Raw genomic sequence first — 19390 nt, forward strand, 5'->3', positions numbered from 1 at the left:
GATGAAGCACCTATTAAACCTCTATTGGGCCTAGTCCTCCTCAGATACAAACCCTTTGAAATTAACCACTCCTTTCGACATCCAATAGGGGGCCAATGTTCGTTGTCTTGCGCAGTCCAAGAATCAGTGCAATTCCGACTATTTCGGTCATTGACGTGGACAAACATTCGAAACACGAGGAGAGGGATAAACGTTAACAGCAAATAAAAATTAATATATATACCCCACACTTGATCTTTCTATCTTTCCCCTCTGCCAATTTCTCATCCCAACTGTGGCGTTACTACAGTCCCAGAATTAAAAACCTTCGAAAAGTACATTTGTCCTAACCGGTTCGGTACCAGAGCCGTATAATAGTCGAAGAGAAATGGTTTGGAACACCGAAAATTCATTAAAAGAACAGACAGAGGTGGGGAACATGTGGATGTGTTGATTTGTAATCATGGGCAATCCCGAATCTCAACCTGGACCAACTGACACGAGCACCATGGGATTTTTGGTATTGTGGGATTGCCTGTTGCCTGTTTCCTGATCTTCTTTAACAAAAGAGAAACGGAAGCTGACATCAAACGACCACTTATGTGGTCCTTTGACCCTCCTTTCAATTTTCCCTTTGCCCCTTCCTTCTTCAGCGACCACGACCGATTGTCCTTGGTGGTGGTGGTGGTGGTGGTGGGACACTTGATCAATTTTTGGGGGCAGTAAAAGGGACCCTTATGTTTGGTCTGCCTCTAAGCAACGTTGGGTAACTTTGATCAACAATCATCCTTAAAATAAAACAGGACCACGGTGCAGCGCCATGCGTTATCATGTCGCATGCATGCTGCTCATCAAAAGTTGGGTTTCATTTCTATTTTGGTTTGGTTCCAAAAATTTTCCTTAGATTTCGTCGCATCAAATTGTATCCCCTTTGTCTTTGGACTTTTGCATTAGTCTTCGGTTGAAAGCCCATTTAAATCCTTGATTGTTGATAATTGGAGTCGTTTTGGCGTTTTGAACCAAAAAGTAACGCATGGTGGGTAGGATGGATAACCTTTCATATTTTCAAACCTTGATCAGCTACTTCTTCTTCACATGGTCGCAATTCTAATTAATCATTGAAGGGGGCATATGGAGATCGATGGAAACGATCATGACTACTGGCCTCTGTAAAAGTTTTTTTGTTTTTTTATTTTTTCCCTTCTTTATCGGCCTTTCACTTTCAATTATGTTCTTCTCCTTGTAACTATATGCAAGTGGAGGCATGATTATATTTGATTTCCACTCTATTGGCCTAACTACTCCCTTTCAAATGTAGAAGATTACAAGGATCCTCTGATTGGATTGTTTTAATTTAACGTCATCGCATATTGCGTATTTATTGTTGTTGAGTTGTGAAGATAAGTAGCTAGCTAGCCTAATACCAACAAAACTTGCCAGGCTTGAAACGCTTTCCACTCCCTTTAGTTTAATCCAAAAAGCATTCTTGTTGCACATGTAAATCATACTTAAACGAGTCCACATACAACTCTGTTCTTGCTAATTAATTAAATTCTATGATTTGTTGAAACAACTAGCTAGCTTATAATATATATATATATATATACACATTAATAGGATTAAACCCAGCCAGCCAAAGCTGATCATTCCGGTTGTGAGAGATCGAGAAGCATGCTAAAATTGCTTGGCATGGCTTATCTACAGCTAGCTCCCACGAGTACTTGTGATCAACCACTTCATGGCCTTGAATAATAATATATGGTATAAGTGCTACTATACACACACACACACACACAATAGCTAGTATGCTAGCAAAGAAAAAACAAAGAAGCTGCCACAAGGGTAATACCCCACCATCACATGGAGACCGATTCTCGGCCTGATCCTGGAATAGTCCACGTTATATATAGATTATCATCGATCAATTTAACAAATCAAGAGAACTACTATATATATATATATAGAGAGAGAGAGAGAGAGAGAGAGAAGAAATGCAAATAAGAAAGTATTCGTTAAATATTAATTGGCACCAAGCGTTGAAATTAGTTGAAGGAAAATATTCTTGCGTGTGAGGGCACACAATTAGGTGGGGCATGTTCTATTAATCTTCATAGATTCGGGATTTTATGGTCCTCATTAGCATGGCATGCATGCCATATAAAAGCACCATACATATATATATATGTATATATATATACACACACACGCATAAGCTTTCATTTGTACAACATTCTTTTTCAAATGTACAATGGAATTAGTTACCATAAATCTCATAATTAAATGGAAAAACGTACCTTATGTAGCTGCATGGGTTCTGTAATAATATTGAAATGCAAATTAAAGCAATAAGCATTAATATATATATATATATATATATATATATATCGTGTTGCGGGGGGTGGGCTTTGAAATGACCGACATTTATGTATAATTCGGTTTCAAACAGTCATGATATATTATATTTCGGTCCATTAAAAAAGAAATCCAAATACGTACGTCATAATTTCTTTCAACGTCAATATCATCCGCTGTTCTAATTAGAAACTTAATTTGGAATACGATGATATATATTGCATGTATGTGGGTGGGTAGCTAAGCAGCTTTGACATTAAAGTTTGGCACAATTAGACTCTTATCCATTCGGAATTAGTCACACTTCATGCATATGGAATGGGATGTTTTAAGGCCAATCAAGAAAAAAAATGCCTCAGGATATATATTATTGTTGAAAGGGTCGACTGATTCCTAACTTTGAAATTGCGTGTTTTAGCTGGATCATCAATATCCCCAAACGACTTTTACCATACGTAAACGTACTACGTACGCACTCCTATCTCTCTCTCTCTCTCTCTATATATATATATATATATTTACGTGTGTGTCTTATATTAATTAGAACTCTTAATTATTTTCAGAAAACCTTTTCACATAAAAAAAAAAAAAAATCCATTATTCATCGATCATGATGATCGATCTGTTATAAATGCATGTACAAGACATTACTCTTGCCAAACAATTCGAATGCAATTTATGCGCCAAGGAACATGAAATCGATCTAATTATGGCCAAAATTAAGATACTATATTATATATGTACCCTAGCCAGCCCTTTGATCTTCTTATTTTTCTTGGCAACGCATGAACTGGATAAAGAAAAACTAGTTCGCGCGTAAGACTGACAAATTTTACCAGCCACGTACGTACGTACTGCATATATAAAAAATTGCAATATTAATGGGGAATAATTGATTCATATATAACATGAGCGTAGAAAATGACAGTCTTTCACTTAAGCCTAATGCATGTTGTCATGAGTGATCATGAAGGGAATCCCAGATAACACGCCTAGGTGCGAAAACCTTTTTTTTTTTCCCTATCTTATCCTCAGCAGTGAAAAATGTCCATACATATTTAACATCTAGGCATTAATCGTCAATTGTCATTTCTCCAATAGGCCACATGATTAACCTACACCATAATAATAATAATAATAATAATAATAATAATAATACATTAATTTGCAGTAATACTATGCATGCATGCTTATATAACTTCTTCTTGTTTCTTTTGGCTGATCAATATCGTCGTCCTACCTACTACCTTTCGTATATATGGGCTAGAAGAGACAGATTTAATGCTCCAGTAGCACTACTGTTTCTGTCACACAGCGAATTGAAACTCGTAACCATTGCTGACCATTGTGAGATATATATATATTCAATATCCCCCGTAGTACAGTATCCTAGCTTGCAGAGATATTAATAGAGAATTAAGGCTGGCTAGCTAGCTTATTGCATGTCGTTCAATTCAGTGCTGCTTCTGCCTGCAGCTCGTATCATATATAGTTTATCTATTTTATAATTTAGATAGAGCGGTTTGGATTTAAAAATGAATTGAGATGGTTTGTGAATGGTAGAATAAAAATTAAATTATTTATTATATTTTATGTGAAAATTTAAAATTTTTTTTTTTGAGATTTGAAAAAGTTGAATTGTTTATTATATTTTATGTGAGAATTTGAAAAAATTGTAATGATAAGATAAGATAAATTGAGTTGAGTTAAAGCAAATTTTGATTGCAAACAAGGAGATGGGTCCATCTACTTGAAAATTAAATAGAAAAAGTGATAAGAAATTAATTTAAGAAATTAAGAAAGAAAAAGTAGTTGGGTTAAATAGATGATCATATATCTGACCTGAGCCAAGGATGGAGACAAGCATATATACATAATTACTCATGGGCACTGTTGAGGCCAAGGTGGGGGCACAGGTTATATAGTACATCCATTCTATAATGGCTAGCTAGTTAAATGAAGATCAGGCCGGCGGCCGGGGCACTTATTAATTAATTAAGTGCATATATATAAGTTAGCTAGAGAAGTAATTAAAGTTAATTAGAGCTAGCGTACTATATAATGCAGTGGGTGTCAGCAGTTGCATGATGGGGGGGCAAGTTCAAAGAGCATGAGAACAAATGGCATTATGCAGCAATGATCATCATCAAGGGAAGTTCATCCATCCATGCACATGCTGCAAAAGGAGTACTGCATGAACCATGAATTGCATAAATATATGTGTCGATCGAGAGAGAGAGAGAGAGAGAGAGACCTAATACTGCTCATGTTTTGCCATAAATTAAGGAGTACGACAAATTACGATCCCAAACTTAGTACTGTTCATGTTTTGCCATTAAATGTTGACTTTGAAATTAAGACCGCCAATGGTTTCAGATATTATTGGAGGAAAAAAGGTGGTGGGTAAATGAACGTATGGCATTTGGTCAAAGTGATGCATGATTAGGAATTACGCAACCAACGGATAATTTAACACTAAAATCATCAGTGGGTCTTAGGCACTACGATTATCTTGTTCCAACTTTTGTTTTCCTTTTCTTTTTTAGGTGTTCGCTGAAAATGGAAGGGCCAACCCTACTTCTGTCATTTAGATCTCTGCCATCTCATGTGCATGGAGAAAAAGAAAAGAAACACAAATCAAGACTAGAATCGTGCATGTACGTACGTATAACATCGAGTCAGTCAATTACATACCATCTGCTATATATATATATATATATATATATATGCTGTACTTTTTGCTTTAGTTTCTTGACGTATTATCTATATCACTTGTAAAAAATAATGTAATATCTACATCAAGTCAGAATAGAAATTAGCATTTTCTTTTCTTATATATTAACTATAAATTTGAAGCAAATTAAAAGCATTGGAAAATTTCTGGTAGTGGAATCTCAAAAGTGCCTTTGATCTTTAGGCATGTGAATTCTTTTAGGCTCGTGGGGCCCAGGGTATAAGTCTTCATAAGGATTATACTAGGTCATGCGTAGCTAGGAGCTATCTCCTATATAAGTTTTATTAGTATTTTTTTTTTTTTAAGAATGTAATTAAGTGACAATCGTGAATGAAAGCGATGATGAGATCTGTGAGGTTGTTTTGCTTTTTTATTTTATTTTATTTTAAATGTAATGTTGCTTTAAATCAGTATTATTGATTTCTCTATATGCATGTATAAAATCATAATTTTTAAAAATTAATTTTACATATCAAGAAAAATTTTTACATTAGATTATACATATTTGAGTCAAATAATAAAAAAATTATTATTATTTGATTTTTTCATAAAATTATTATTATTATTTTATATTTTACAATTAACACCACTATAAATTCTATCATTTAACACCCACTAATCCGTTGGTAGAGAGAGAAAAAAGTAATAAAATAATATTTAAAAAGTGAGTAGTATATCTTTAAATTTGTAGAAATATTGTTCATAACTATATAAATTTTTGAATATGCATAATTTAATCCAACCCAATTTAAGATCATATTATGTAAATATGTAGATGTATATATAAATACATAATTTAATACTAGTGCTCTAAGAAGTGGATCAAATAAGGAGAAGCATTATTGTTACCCATATCACAAGTGTTGCTTTCCAAATATTGTTTGTTTTTATTTTGTTGGAATACTATAAAATATAAAAGGGTTGCAATTTGTAATCATGACTGACAAATGTAAATACATGCATAAACTAATTACTTGGTACGGAGGGAAGATAAAAAAAAAAAAAAAATAGAGCCAATAAATCTTATATTGATGATGATAGAGAATCGACCAAAAATGAGCAAATCACCCGATCTTTCTCAATATTCAATAATTACAAAAGACAAATACATTATGTTTTGTCAAGTTTGCATGGTCATATCTATATTTATATATACTGCATGCGCATAATTAAGATCATGTGTGGACCTATAATTAATGAAACTTGGATTAATTATGACAATGTACACAAGCAAAATGATAGTCCCCTCAAACTTATCGATCATACATTTTAATTTTTTTAATTTTTACTTGATAGTTAAGAAAATGATTATTAGTAAAATTATATATATTTTTTATTTATTTTTTAATAGTTAAGAATGTTAGAAAAATAATTAAATTTTTTTAAAAAAACAACAAAAAAAATTTATAACTAACAATAAAATGGCCTACTAGCATGATCTTTTACATAAGATAAATGATAATTGCAGTCGTAAATACATAAGTGTCGTATAATCACTTTAAAAAAAATGAATAAATATAAAATTTATATAAAAAAATAATAATTTTTTAATAATAAATCTCACTCTTTTTTAAAATAAATAAATAATATTTATATACTCCAAAATAATATATAACATTATCATCCTCTACATAATACTGATACTAAAACCAAACAAATGGAATGGAAGCATGATTGGAGCATGATTCGATGAGCTTCACCAGACTCTGGCCAATGAGGGAGCCATTCCATCCCATCGTACGATCATTATTGATTTGGGATGAGACCATTGGAGGGAAGGAGGACGTGTGGTGGTGGGTACGGCTCAACCCTAACACAATGAATTATCATATCACATCTTTTTCTTTTTTAACATTACTAGCCTCATTTTATTAACAAAGCAGTATTAGACTTTATATATAAATTAATAATAATATTAATAATATGAAATTTCCTTTGCTTCCCTCTCACGGTCTCGCCCTCTTTTCTGAACTACCCTAATCACCTAGGAAAAAAAAAAAAAAACCTCATCCGCTTATCTATTCTCTCTAATTCTTAAATCAGAAAAACAAAAGAAAACAAAACAGTCTCTGACACACGACCAGAAGTTTTAAGCGAGTAGTAAATAGAAGCACTCGCTTTTGTTGTCGGACAGATGTCAAAAGAGATTAGAGAAGCATTAAGGACCGTTTAATCGTTAAAATATTTTATTTTATCTTATCTTAATTTATCATTATAAATTTATATAAAAATATAATAAATAATTTAACTTTTTTAAAATTATAAAATAATAATAATATTAAAAAATAATATTTTATTTCATTTAATTCATCTTATATCTGCTTACTGACACACGGAGACGTAGAGTCAAGTGCCGCGCGTTTTCCGTACTCGCCGGTTGCTTTTTGGGTTGGTATTTTGGGTAATTTGAGTTCAAAAGCAGTGTGATTTATCTGACAGACCATGACTCATCCCTTTAGTAAAAGACTCTTACTTTGGCAGAGGACTGGGTGGGGTGGGGTGGGCTGCTCTCTTCCAAACCAACCCAGGTGTTGATAACGACACATGCATGTTCACCCCCCTCGACGCTCAGATTCCCCTTCATTTCCCCCTCCATCCCCATAAATGACCGTTCGATTGTTACACCCCCCACCCCCAAACAGAACCACGGTTGGCTACTCCCTCAAAAACTCTAACCATGGTTCTCTCAAGGTGCTTCTTTCCTCCGACCTAGTGTGTTAAGCCTTTTAACGTCAAGCTCTCCTCTGTGTGTGTATGAGGATGATACTGTTGGGTGTGTGCGTTTCAGAGTGCGAGAGATAGATTGAGATTGGGTCTGGGATTGAGATTTTCGATGAGACAGATGGTATCGACTCACTCTCTTTTTTCCTAGAATCATTTTGTTGAGAATTTCTATTGAATGATGGGTGTATCAGATCCTGATTTCTACGAATTTTGATCTGTTTTACTTCTTTTCTTAAATTTTTATTTTCCTTTCCTTTTTTTGTGGTCGTTGCAATCATCACTTACTTGATTTCAAAGATGATCACTCAAAAAGCATTTTCTTTCTTTTCTCTCCCGCTTTTTTGATCGAGAAAATTTGAGTTATTGTCGTCTCTTTCCCTCTTTCTCTATATGTTCAGATCTAAGCTATGTGAGAGAGTTTCGGTTTCTACGCCCCTCTAATCGGTTCTCTTTCACGTAGATCACATCTCATTTCACGTAGGATCTACCAAAATCCCTCCATTTTTTGTCCCGCAAGTCGTATTTTATAAACCCCGGGAAGGTTGTATTTTTCCGGGTAGATTGTGGGCCTTGGATTGGATGTTAAACAGGGATGAATTATTTTCCGGACGAGGTTTTAGAGCACGTTTTCGATTTCTTAACGTCACACAGGGACCGGAACGCGGTGTCTCTAGTGTGCAGTCTATGGTACAGAGTAGAAAGGTTTAGTAGGCAGAGAGTCTTCATAGGAAACTGTTATGCAATCAGTCCCGAGAAACTGATCACTAGGTTTCCGGGTCTCAAGTCGCTAACTTTGAAGGGGAAGCCTCATTTCGCAGACTTCAACTTGGTGCCGTACGATTGGGGAGGCTATGTGCAGCCTTGGATCGAAGCCTTGGCAAAGAGCAGGATTGGTTTGGAAGAGCTTAGGCTTAAGAGGATGGTGGTCTCGGATGACAGCCTCGAGCTTCTTTCGAGGTCTTTCGCCAATTTTAAAACTTTGGTGCTTGTTAGCTGTGAAGGTTTCACCACCGATGGCCTTGCAGCTATAGCTGCTAACTGTAGGTAATACAATTTATTGTTTTTTTATAAATATTTTTGAAGCTGTTTCGGCGTATTTGGTAGTTATCTGGCTTTGTTTTAGTCATTATCGTTAATTTTTCGACGATGGTTTGTGGATTTTGAATCTTCATATTGGGGTTTCTTTGACCGTCCCTTGTTTATGTACTAAAGAAGTGTACTTTGGTTAGTTTTTGAAGTGCCTTTATTGGACTGAACTAGATTGGCTTATTTTGTGATTTAGGAGGCTGTTTCTTGTTTTAGGGTGTTTTTCTTTTGCAAGCATTACTTGGACTTATTTTGTCGCATCATGATGTTGGCGTATGCTTCTCGAGTTAATGGATAATGTTTTTTGGCTGGGAGTTAAACTAAAGAAGCTAAAGTACTTATCCATTAAATGTTATGGCTGCTCCATGTGATTTTTTTAAGTGTATGTGATCCAGATGTGTTTCCTTTTACTGCTATTACAAATACTCCTCGTGAGTTGGACTCGACTTTGGGTGTACATGCTTTCGAGTATGCTTCATGCTTCTCAATTTTTGTCTATCAATACGTGTATTTTATGCTATGATCGGCTGTTCCTTCTATCATCAATAGTTGCTTCCTTGTTTTGGATTATAATTGAGTTTCTGAGACGTGGCTTTTAACTGGGGTATATTTTTTAGAATTGAAAATTTTCCTGCAAGATGTTCTCATGTCTGAATGATCATACACTGGGGTGCCTTTCTTTTTCTTTTTCTTTTTCTTTTTCCTTCTCTGTGGAAGGGACGGAAGGATAGGAGGGGAACGGGGTTTTGTGGAATGGGGTTGGGAATGGCACTGCAAGGAACCTACACTGGTGGTTAATGGTTAACAATGAATAGACTTGATGCTGATATGATATAGATTGTAATAAATGGTTATACTGAGTTTTTGTTTAGAAATTAATCCCTTTTTGTGCTTTCCATTTCCTTTTGTTTCTCCCATCCAGGTTTCTTAGGGAGTTGGACCTGCAAGAAAATGAAATTGATGACCATAGTGGGCATTGGCTTAGTTGCTTTCCTGACAGCTGCACATCACTCACCTCCCTGAATTTTGCTTGCCTTAAAGGAGAAATTAATTTAGCATCCCTTGAGAGACTTGTGGCAAGATCTCCTAATCTCAGGAGTTTGAGGTTAAACCGTGCTGTGCCTCTTGAGACGCTCCAAAAGATACTGATGCGAGCACCTTTACTAGTGGATTTAGGGACAGGTTCATATGTCCACGATCCTGATTCTGAGACCTACAATAAACTAAAGACTACCATTCTGAAATGTAAATCAATCAGAAATTTATCAGGGTTTTTGGAGGTTGCTCCTCGCTGCCTGCCAGCCATTTTCCCTATTTGCTTGAACCTGACCTCCTTGAACCTGAGCTATGCTGCAGGGATTCACGGTTCTGAGCTTATAAAACTAATTCGTCATTGTGCAAAACTTCAGCGCCTATGGGTATGATCTTTAAACCTCTGGAAAAAACTCGAAAGCTTTTTTATTCTCGTTTTAAACTGACAGCTTTTCATAATGGCTGCAGATACTGGATTGTATTGGAGACAAGGGACTAGAAGTTGTGGCTTCCACTTGTAATGAACTGCAGGAATTGAGGGTTTTCCCATCTGATCCCTTTGGGGTTGGGCATGACGCTGTAACAGAAAATGGCCTGGTTGCTATATCCATTGGTTGCCCAAAGCTTCATTCATTGCTATACTTCTGTCAGCAGATGACAAATGCTGCTCTCATAACCGTAGCAAGGAACTGTCCAAATTTTATTCGCTTTAGGCTGTGCATACTCGACCCTACCAGACCTGATCCCGTGACCATGAAGCCTTTAGATGATGGTTTTGGAGCAATTGTCCAGTCATGCAAGCTTCTTCGGCGGTTATCGCTATCTGGTCTTCTAACTGATCAGGTTTTCCTTTACATTGGGATGTATGCTGAGCAGCTTGAAATGCTCTCTGTTGCATTTGCTGGCGACAGCGACAAGGGAATGCTCTACGTGTTGAACGGGTGCAAGAAGCTTCGCAAGCTTGAGATCAGGGACTGCCCCTTTGGTAACATGGCACTTCTATCGGACGTGGGAAAGTATGAAACAATGCGATCCCTTTGGATGTCGTCCTGTGAAGTTACTCTTTGGGGCTGCAAGACACTTGCAAAGGTGATGCCAAGGCTTAATGTGGAGATAATAAACGAACATGATCAGATGGAAATCTGTGCTGAGGATGGGCAAAGAGTAGAAAAGATGTACCTGTACCGAACACTGGTTGGGCCAAGGAAAGATGCACCGGAATTTGTGTGGAATTTATAAGTGCATGGGGCTGTATTTTTAGGCGGTGACATTTTTTTCCCCTTGTTATTAAGTAGTTGTACTTCTTATAGACCATCTAATTAATGGCAAAGTGTTTAATTTACTGGAGGTATGCTATATGTAATCTTCCTTATTATTAAATAGAATTGTGCTTAGTATTGCAACTTATGTAATTGCTCTCTGTGGCTAGATAGATAGATAGATAGATAGATAGTCCAATTGGCTTTGCCGGCAAGGTTTTTGAGAAGAAATCCTTAATGCAATCCGGTCCTATAAATGCACATAGAACTCGTAATATTGAATTATCTCAGTAAGTGGGCTGGCTTTTGTTGCCAGCCTCCCTCAAATTCCATTTTGGACTAGAAGAAAAAACCCTTTTTCTCTCTGGACTTCAGAAAACCCAAAAGCTACCAAATATCTAAGCATGGATATCTAAGTATCGACAACAAATAAATTAATAAAAATTGGTTGGAAAAATAAAAACAAACTAATGTGAAGTTTAGATAGTGAGTTGAGATGAAATAATTTAGATATAAATTAAAAGTTGAATAAAATATTATTTTTTAATAATATTATTATTATTATTTTGATATTTGAAACAGTTGAATTGTTTATTATATTTTGTGTAAAAATTTATAATAATTAAATAAGATGAAATGAGATGAATTATAGTCTTTCTTTGTATCCAAACCTAACGCGGTTAAGCAACCTGTTTTTATTTTTTTTTATTTTTTAAAGTCAAAGTTTGCGTTCCTTTCTTCATTTTCATATCCATAATCATCTCAACTCTACTTCTAGAAAGGCTTCTGCCCGCACCCACAAGAAACGCGTGGCATTAGTAGCCCGACCCTGGAAGCCCTTCTACTCCATCCACTATATAAATTGAATTCAACGACGGTCTGATCCATATGCAATATCAAAGCTCCTACCTTCATTTTTAAGGATCTTTTCCCAGTTCAAGGCTTATTAGCTTTTACCAAGATGAACAATCCCACGCAAGAATCACAGCCTCTGTACCCCTCCTTATCCTCCCCCACGGCTAAGGGATCAGCAGAGTCTTCTTATGATCACCAAGCATCATTATCCGCGTCTCCAGCCAAACAAGAAACGCAACCTCATGAACCGCCTCCATCATCCTCGTCTCCACCACTGTGCGAGGACAGCTCTCAGAAATGGCCGGGTACTCATATCATGGGCCAACCTGCTGTTCCCACATGCCATCCAGACAACCAGAAGGCGGCTTTATGGGGTGCCGGCGATCAAGCTCAGTACCACCATCACCCTTATCTCCAGTTCAATCCTATTGACAAGTCAAGCAACAGTCCCATGGAATCCATTCTCCACATGTTCAACTCTTGGAGCAGCAAGGCCGAATCTATGGCCAACAACATCTGGCACAACCGTATGTTCAATTTTCCTATAAGCTTGAGAAATGTTTTTGTTCCGCTTGATAATTAGTTAAACATTCTTGATGTTTACAGTCAGAACCAACTCCTCTGTTTCTGGGGCAGCATGGGGGAAAATGAATTTGACAGCGAAAGCAATCACAGGAGGTGGGTTTGAGTCGTTATACAAGCAAACATTCACAACTTATCCAAATGAGAAACTGAAGAAGACGTTCGCATCTTATCTATCAACCTCAACCGGACCGGTTGCCGGAACTCTATATCTTTCCGATGCTCATGTCGCTTTCTGCAGCGACCGCCCATTATCATTCACTGCACCGTCTGGACAGGAGACCTGGAGCTACTACAAGGTAATTAAACTTATTGTCGCAATTAAACAAGCAAAATGTAGGTATGTATTGTATGTATGCATGTATGTGACCTCCTTACAATTATATTGACGACAGTAAACTCTTGAAACAGGTTATGATACCTTTGAGCAAGATCGGCGCCATCAATCCTGTAGTCATGAGGGAAAATCCATCAGAAAAATACATTCAGGTCATTACAATTGATGGGCATGATTTTTGGTTCATGGGTTTTGTCAATTTTGACAAGGCATCCAAGCATCTCTCAGAAAGCATCTCCATTTTTGTAGCATCTGGGATAGCAGTAAAACCGGTGGTTGCATAACAGAAGAGAAGAGTGAGTGACTAATATTGCTGGATTCTTCACTTTGTGTGCCCATGCATGTGTCTTTTGTCTAGAGGGAAGATTTTCCTACACTCCTAGTAGTACTATTTTTTTTTTCTTTTTTTGGCTTGTTTTAATACATTGGCATCGTTTCATTAGGTTGTATTAATATGAAAAATAAGGATGGGGCTCTATTTCTATGGTTAAAAACTCATATACCAGACTATTGGTTTATCTGCATTACTAAAGGGAACATCCATGAGGTTGTGCTGCATGGTGAAATTGAGAATGAACTATGAAACCCCAAAGGATTAAAAAGACTGAAGGGGTCAATGAGGATCAATAAGCAACTCAACAAAGTTAATCCATGACTGATTTTCTGAATGCAGCATCCATTAGTTTGCATGATTGGAGCTGTTCCTCGCGTATATTTTAGCGTAAAATAACAGACAAATGAACTTTTATATACGATCAAGTCAATGAGAGATCGTGTACTTAATTTTTTTTTTCACAAAATGGAAAATAAAGAAAAATACTGAAAGCAGCATGGCTGGGATAAGAACAAATATGGTCAGGGTTAACCGGCACGATTCAAAGCACTAACGGGAAAAAATAACTCAATTCAAAGCACTTGAAATTTGCAAACAACTTCAAAGCACTTGAAACTTGCAGAACTATTCTCCATCCACTTTCCTGACCAATTCTTCCGCACAGTCAATGCTTGAATTAGTTAGGCTTTCGGGAAGGAGTATACCTTGTTAATATCTAAATTATAAGAAAAATGATATTTACAATCATAGAATGGAGGAGCTCCGCACAATCCTTTAAAAGAAATAAGACTAAAATATAAGATTTTATATTATGACTTCATTTGCCAGTCGGCCAAAAGTTCAGTATCAAGAATACTCAGGCTTCATTTCTGAGATTTACGCAGCGCACGCACTTCAATTGTATATCAATTGAACAAAATAGGATAGTGCTGAACAAATGCAATGCATTTTCAGAGGTTTTTTTGTTTTTTAAATAAAAAAATACATAAATTATATAATATTCACAAACACTAAGTAAAAAATAAATAAATAAATAAATCATCGGTGAAACCATCGGTTCAATAATCATTTCCCAACAAAATAATGTACTTTTATTGTCATCATTGATGCGGTAGCTGCTTGGGGACTTTATATTGGTACTGGTGGGAATAAGATGCACCCTACCTTCTAACCATGAAAAAATTACATGGCCTGCTTGTGACGTGGCAATCCCTTAGACACAACTATACTTGCCCAACGGTACCAAGTTCCCAACATAATTTCTAGCACTGTCAACGCAGCTTACATCATGTCAATACGATTAATCTAAAACAACGCCCAAAAGAACCATGATTGCTATTCGTTTACAGTGTCCATGATAACTTAACCGCTGTCTGCATAGCTGCTATGTGCCTCAAATCCTAGTTCGTTTAGAGATTCCCAACAAATGTCCTAACTCAACGGCAATGCGAATAAGAAGAAAAACCAAAACTAAAACGCACAATGGCAATAGAGGCGCATGCCTTGGCCTCAAAAGCTATTAACTACAATCCAATCTATCGTATTTAGCGCTTCTTTTTGCTTCCTTTCGCAGCACTGGATTTAGATGGAGTACTGATCAGGTACACAAACAGGACCATAATGGAGATCACAGAAACTAGAGACCCGTATTTTGCCAGCAACCTCTGCAAGTATATAAGTACAGAAATTTGTGAGAGAAAAACGAACACTGGTTGTGGCAAATTCTGCAAGAATCAAGAAGAGTATTGAAAATCACGGAAAAGGGGGTTCAACTTGTAACCTGTAACCGTGTGCATGTCCTTTTCCATGGACTCAGCTTGTGTTGATCTCCAGCTATTTTCACAGAAATGACACAAGCCGAATCCGTAGAAAAAGAAATGGCATAGTGCTTTACCACTTAAAATGCACATGAAGAATGATTGTCTACGTAAAAATGCATCAATCACCCACAGTTGGAGAATAACACACTGATTTATTAACTTCTAGAGAGTTTCTTGAAGGTTTGCAAGTGTTGCATCATCTTCGACATTTAAGCATTTTTTTTATTGCTCCAAACCATGTCAGCATGATATCCACCACATGCAAACACATTTTATAAGGAAAAACGCATTTCAATTTAGAACATCGAGATGCATGTCAAAATAACTTTCACAATCTAGAGTGTTGAGAGGGTAAAAGACTGATTTGTACCTTAGCCTGTGAAAATGTGGCCCAAGGTGAAGAACATTGCATGTCAAAACAAAAGAATGCTTAAGTTAACATAGGCAAAAGTTTACAGAATCAGAAGGATGAATACAAGTGCTACTAGAAAACTTACCCACTCAAACTTCTTCTCAGTAGGTCTATCTGCAAGAACATCTAAAGGCAAGATTGGAGTTGAATATGCCTCCTAAAACAAACAATAGTCAGAAGACAAAAAATCAATCACAAAAAAAAAAAAAAAAAAAAAAAAAAAAAAAAAAAAAAAAAAAAATGAACATGCACATGCAGACCTGAAGGGCAGCCTTGGTGGGAATGCGAAATGTAATGACAGCCGGAGCACTGTAGAACAATCCTTTTGCTTTGGCCTCCAACTCAAAAGAGTGAGTTAGAAGACCACCACTGCAAACCACATAATTGAAAGTTAGTAAAGGGAACAACACATGGAACAGGCAGTCATTACTAAACGTGTTACTTACGCATCAAGCCTTTCCCATGACATTGAAGTGTTACCACTGACAACATCAAATACATTTTCAGGCCAGCTACCATCAGTAAGGCTTACATCATATGCAGTCCTGGAAAATAAATAGAACAAAAACACAAGTTATTACTGAAGAAGAATAGAAGATAATATGACAAATATATATAAATAACAAGGCAATTGAAGGAAGTTGACAAAATGTTACTGACTTGATATTAGCAGTTAACATATGATCTAGCATAAATTACAAAGATTCAACTGGAGTGGTAAAAATTAATAAAGAATTCGGTAATATAATTCAGATCAGTATTCAAACCAAACCCACTGCTCATGTATTTAGGAGCATTCCACCCGGGCCTTCCGATCCAAACACAAGGAGCATGTATTGAACTTTCTATAGGCCCACAGAAACAGAAAGGGCACGAATAAATCAACTTTCAAATAATAACCATCGAAAGGAAATAAAAAGTGGCCTCCCATACATCATCAGAGGCATCCTTTACCCCCGGCTCCCCAGTCCCCGTAGCCATTCAACCAGCATATTGAATTTTTTTCTCAGTTCGGTTCCCCGGTACAACATCACCAGTTTAGGTTTCCATTGACGTAATGTCCCATCCACTAAATTGTACAATGCACATAAAACGAAAATTTGGGGAAGTTTGATTCTACAACCTAAACGTTCTGCATTAAACCCTTTAATATTTCATTGCCTTATAATAACAACCAATTAACACAGACTCTTACTTTACATTAAAGTACTGCATCTCACTAAGGTGCATACTGAGGTCGAAAATTTTGAAACATTTAATTAAAAATAATTGTCTTAAACTCCGTGTGCCCCTCATTCTAAAAAGATCTCAAGGAACTCAGTCCAAGAAAAAGACATATGGATTCATTCTCTTACTAAATTGTCTACACTAAATCCTATGCAAAAATCAACATAAATACAAGACCATGAGAAACCTAGGGTTCAAGCTTTATTTCCAACGGTCTACTTTGACTTTCTCAGCAAACAAACAAACCAATAATTAAAAAGAAAAATCAGATCTCCAGTTTTAAAAGACCATTAGTATCATAAAACCAATCAAACAACGCATGCAACCATTTACTTGGATCTACTACATAGGCCCGAAAAAATATGAAAAATAAAAAATAAAGAAACTGGGAGATAGTGAAGCTTGGGGGAAACGTACGAGGATCCTTGGTTGTAGATGTCGATAGAGACAGAGACGCGTTCGGCGCCGGATTTGAGCCTGGTGAGGGAGGCCTTCTTGTGGGCCAAGATGAAGGGAGCGTCTACAGAGCTGCCAAGCGCGGAAGAGACCAGCAAGAGAGCCAACAGACCGAAGATCAGGGTTGGGGGAGCCATCGGTGGGGTTGGTAGGGATGAGACTCAAGACGATGAGCTCCACTAGGCGGAAAAAAAGATGACTGTGGTTGGGTATCTAGTGTTATCTGCTGCAAATACCAGTTTACAGGTCCGGGCCAGGGCCAGGGCCCTCTCAAACTTGGGTCAACAAAATGCTTCGTTGCTATATAGGTATGTGTACATCTTGCTTAAAGTTGTCATTTTTTACAATAGTGCTATAGTTAGTATAATTTTGTATATAATATTATACAGTCTTATTTTATTACTTTTTATAAATTTAAATTTCAAAATTTTCACCACTTTAATAGTTAATATATCAGTAAAATTATAAATATAGATAATATTTTCTATACACACACGCACATATATATATATATATATCTGCATAAGTAAATGGTATATAGTGCAGTTCTAATTAGAATATGGCCGATGGAACTAGAAATAAAGATTTTGGGAGGAAACATTTATTATTATTAATTAAAAAAATTTTGGAACTTTTTTCAGCTAGAGGAGAGGCTCCTAGCTAGGCTTAATTGGGAATATTGGAAACAAATTAAAGATCAGAGTGGTTTTTATGGCAAGGGGACCTGCATGCATATATGCTTAATTTGGATCATCAGCTAGCAATCAATTTCTAGACATGAATTAATGCCAAACTAACAGTACTACTTTGAAACCTCATGCAAGCATGTAGCTGCAGGCAATTAGTCATGATCATCATTAATCATCCTTAGATATCAAGCTGTATCTATGTACGTAGGTGCGTATGTATATGTATGTTCCTGATCGATCTTAATTAAGCTTTTATATTGTGCATGCTATATATATATATATATATATATATGGATTATTTAACAATCGAAAGCAAGAGAGGAACTCTTCGATCTGGTCCCTATCGAACCCACAACTGCATGCATGCCACACACAAACAAATTAAAACTGATCTTTAATCTGATCCAATGCATGCATGCAGTACGGTGCAAAAGAGATCAGTACTCTCGGGCCGTATATATGTGATCATGTACGTACGTGAATAAGAGAAAGCCTGGCTAATTAACACGAGAGAGCATTTCTTGCTTGTCTGTTAATGTAAGTGATACGCTCACTGTTCTATTACTACCCATCTACTATTTAAATATATTTCAAGTTTTTTTTTTTTTTTTTTTATCATTTCTTTTTAAGTATTTTTTTAATATCCTTAATCATTAAGAAAAAATTAAAAAAATATATATAACTTTACTAATACTCACCTCCTTAATTATTAAGTAAAATTAAAAATTAAAAAAAATAAATATAAAAAGAGTAGTAGATAGATAGTAATAGAATAGTAACTCTATCATTATTCGTCTGTTAAGCCAAGGTGACTTGCTTGGGCATATATATAATGCATCAAATTACATATTAAACTTAAATCAATTTCTGGATCACGACAAGTAGCTAGCTAGCTATATATAGCTTGAGCTTTGTGTGGCCATCTAGAAATTTTATAGTGAATATAATTTGCATGTATATTATATTTTTTATTTATTCTGTTTTGTGCATTTTTTCTTTTTCATTTTCTGAAACATCATTTCTGACGAAATAAATTCGCTAGAAATATATATGTTTTCATATAAGATTATTTGCGGTGATTAAATCTCGCTGCAAATAACCTTTGCAGTGAGAATTACTTGCTAAGAACATATAATTGCAACGATGATGGAAAATCGCCAGAAATTTTTTGAGTTATTTCAGACGATTTTTCAAGTTTTTGTGACGATATATATCACTGCAATTGACTTTTCTCAACAATTTACCATTAAACAGAAAGGCCTTTTCTAGCGATTTTTTAACTAATTGCGGCATAAAAAAATTATCAGGAAAAGTAACTATTTACGACAATTTTTGCATTTCGTTGGTTTAACTTATCAGCATCCAATCTTTGGCGACCAATGTGCAGCATTAAAAATTCGGTACAAAAAGGTATTATCGGTGTTTTTGGGGCTTTTAGCGGCATAGTTGAAGAGTTGGAAAAGACTAAAATTCTTGTAGTAATAAGATAAGTCATCCTTGCCTACCAAACAA

At 35.9% G+C, this 19390-nt stretch overlaps 3 protein-coding genes across 4 annotated transcripts; 2 read left to right on the forward strand and 1 right to left on the reverse strand.

The window, feature by feature from the left end:
- The first annotated feature begins 7615 nt into the window (after positions 1-7615).
- Positions 7616-11249, forward strand: LOC121249094 (protein AUXIN SIGNALING F-BOX 2). Of its 2 annotated transcripts, XM_041147758.1 has the most exons (4): positions 7616-7910; positions 8188-8833; positions 9798-10293; positions 10376-11249. In XM_041147758.1, exons 2-4 carry the CDS (start codon positions 8382-8384, stop codon positions 11144-11146), a joined length of 1719 nt encoding a protein of 572 aa, XP_041003692.1. In that variant the 5' UTR covers positions 7616-7910; positions 8188-8381; the 3' UTR covers positions 11147-11249. The 2 variants fall into 2 exon arrangements, with proteins under 2 accessions (XP_041003692.1, XP_041003691.1); XM_041147757.1 differs by having other exon boundaries at positions 7616-8833.
- Positions 11250-11984: 735 nt separating this feature from the next.
- LOC121249553 (GEM-like protein 5) lies at positions 11985-13396 on the forward strand. The gene is made up of 3 exons (XM_041148259.1): positions 11985-12548; positions 12628-12902; positions 13015-13396. The coding sequence occupies exons 1-3, from the start codon at positions 12128-12130 to the stop codon at positions 13222-13224; spliced, it is 906 nt and encodes a 301-aa protein (XP_041004193.1). The 5' UTR covers positions 11985-12127; the 3' UTR covers positions 13225-13396.
- A 1184-nt stretch (positions 13397-14580) lies between these two features.
- Positions 14581-17399, reverse strand: LOC121249554 (translocon-associated protein subunit beta-like). The gene is made up of 6 exons (XM_041148260.1): positions 17151-17399; positions 15953-16051; positions 15767-15875; positions 15592-15663; positions 15465-15470; positions 14581-14938 (listed from the first exon to the last, which is right to left on the reverse strand). Exons 1-6 carry the CDS (start codon positions 17324-17326, stop codon positions 14819-14821), a joined length of 582 nt encoding a protein of 193 aa, XP_041004194.1. The 5' UTR covers positions 17327-17399; the 3' UTR covers positions 14581-14818.
- Between the last annotated feature and the right edge of the window lie 1991 nt (positions 17400-19390).

Source organism: Juglans microcarpa x Juglans regia, chromosome 2D (assembly GCF_004785595.1).
Source record: "Juglans microcarpa x Juglans regia isolate MS1-56 chromosome 2D, Jm3101_v1.0, whole genome shotgun sequence".
Classification (NCBI taxonomy): domain Eukaryota; kingdom Viridiplantae; phylum Streptophyta; class Magnoliopsida; order Fagales; family Juglandaceae; genus Juglans; species Juglans microcarpa x Juglans regia.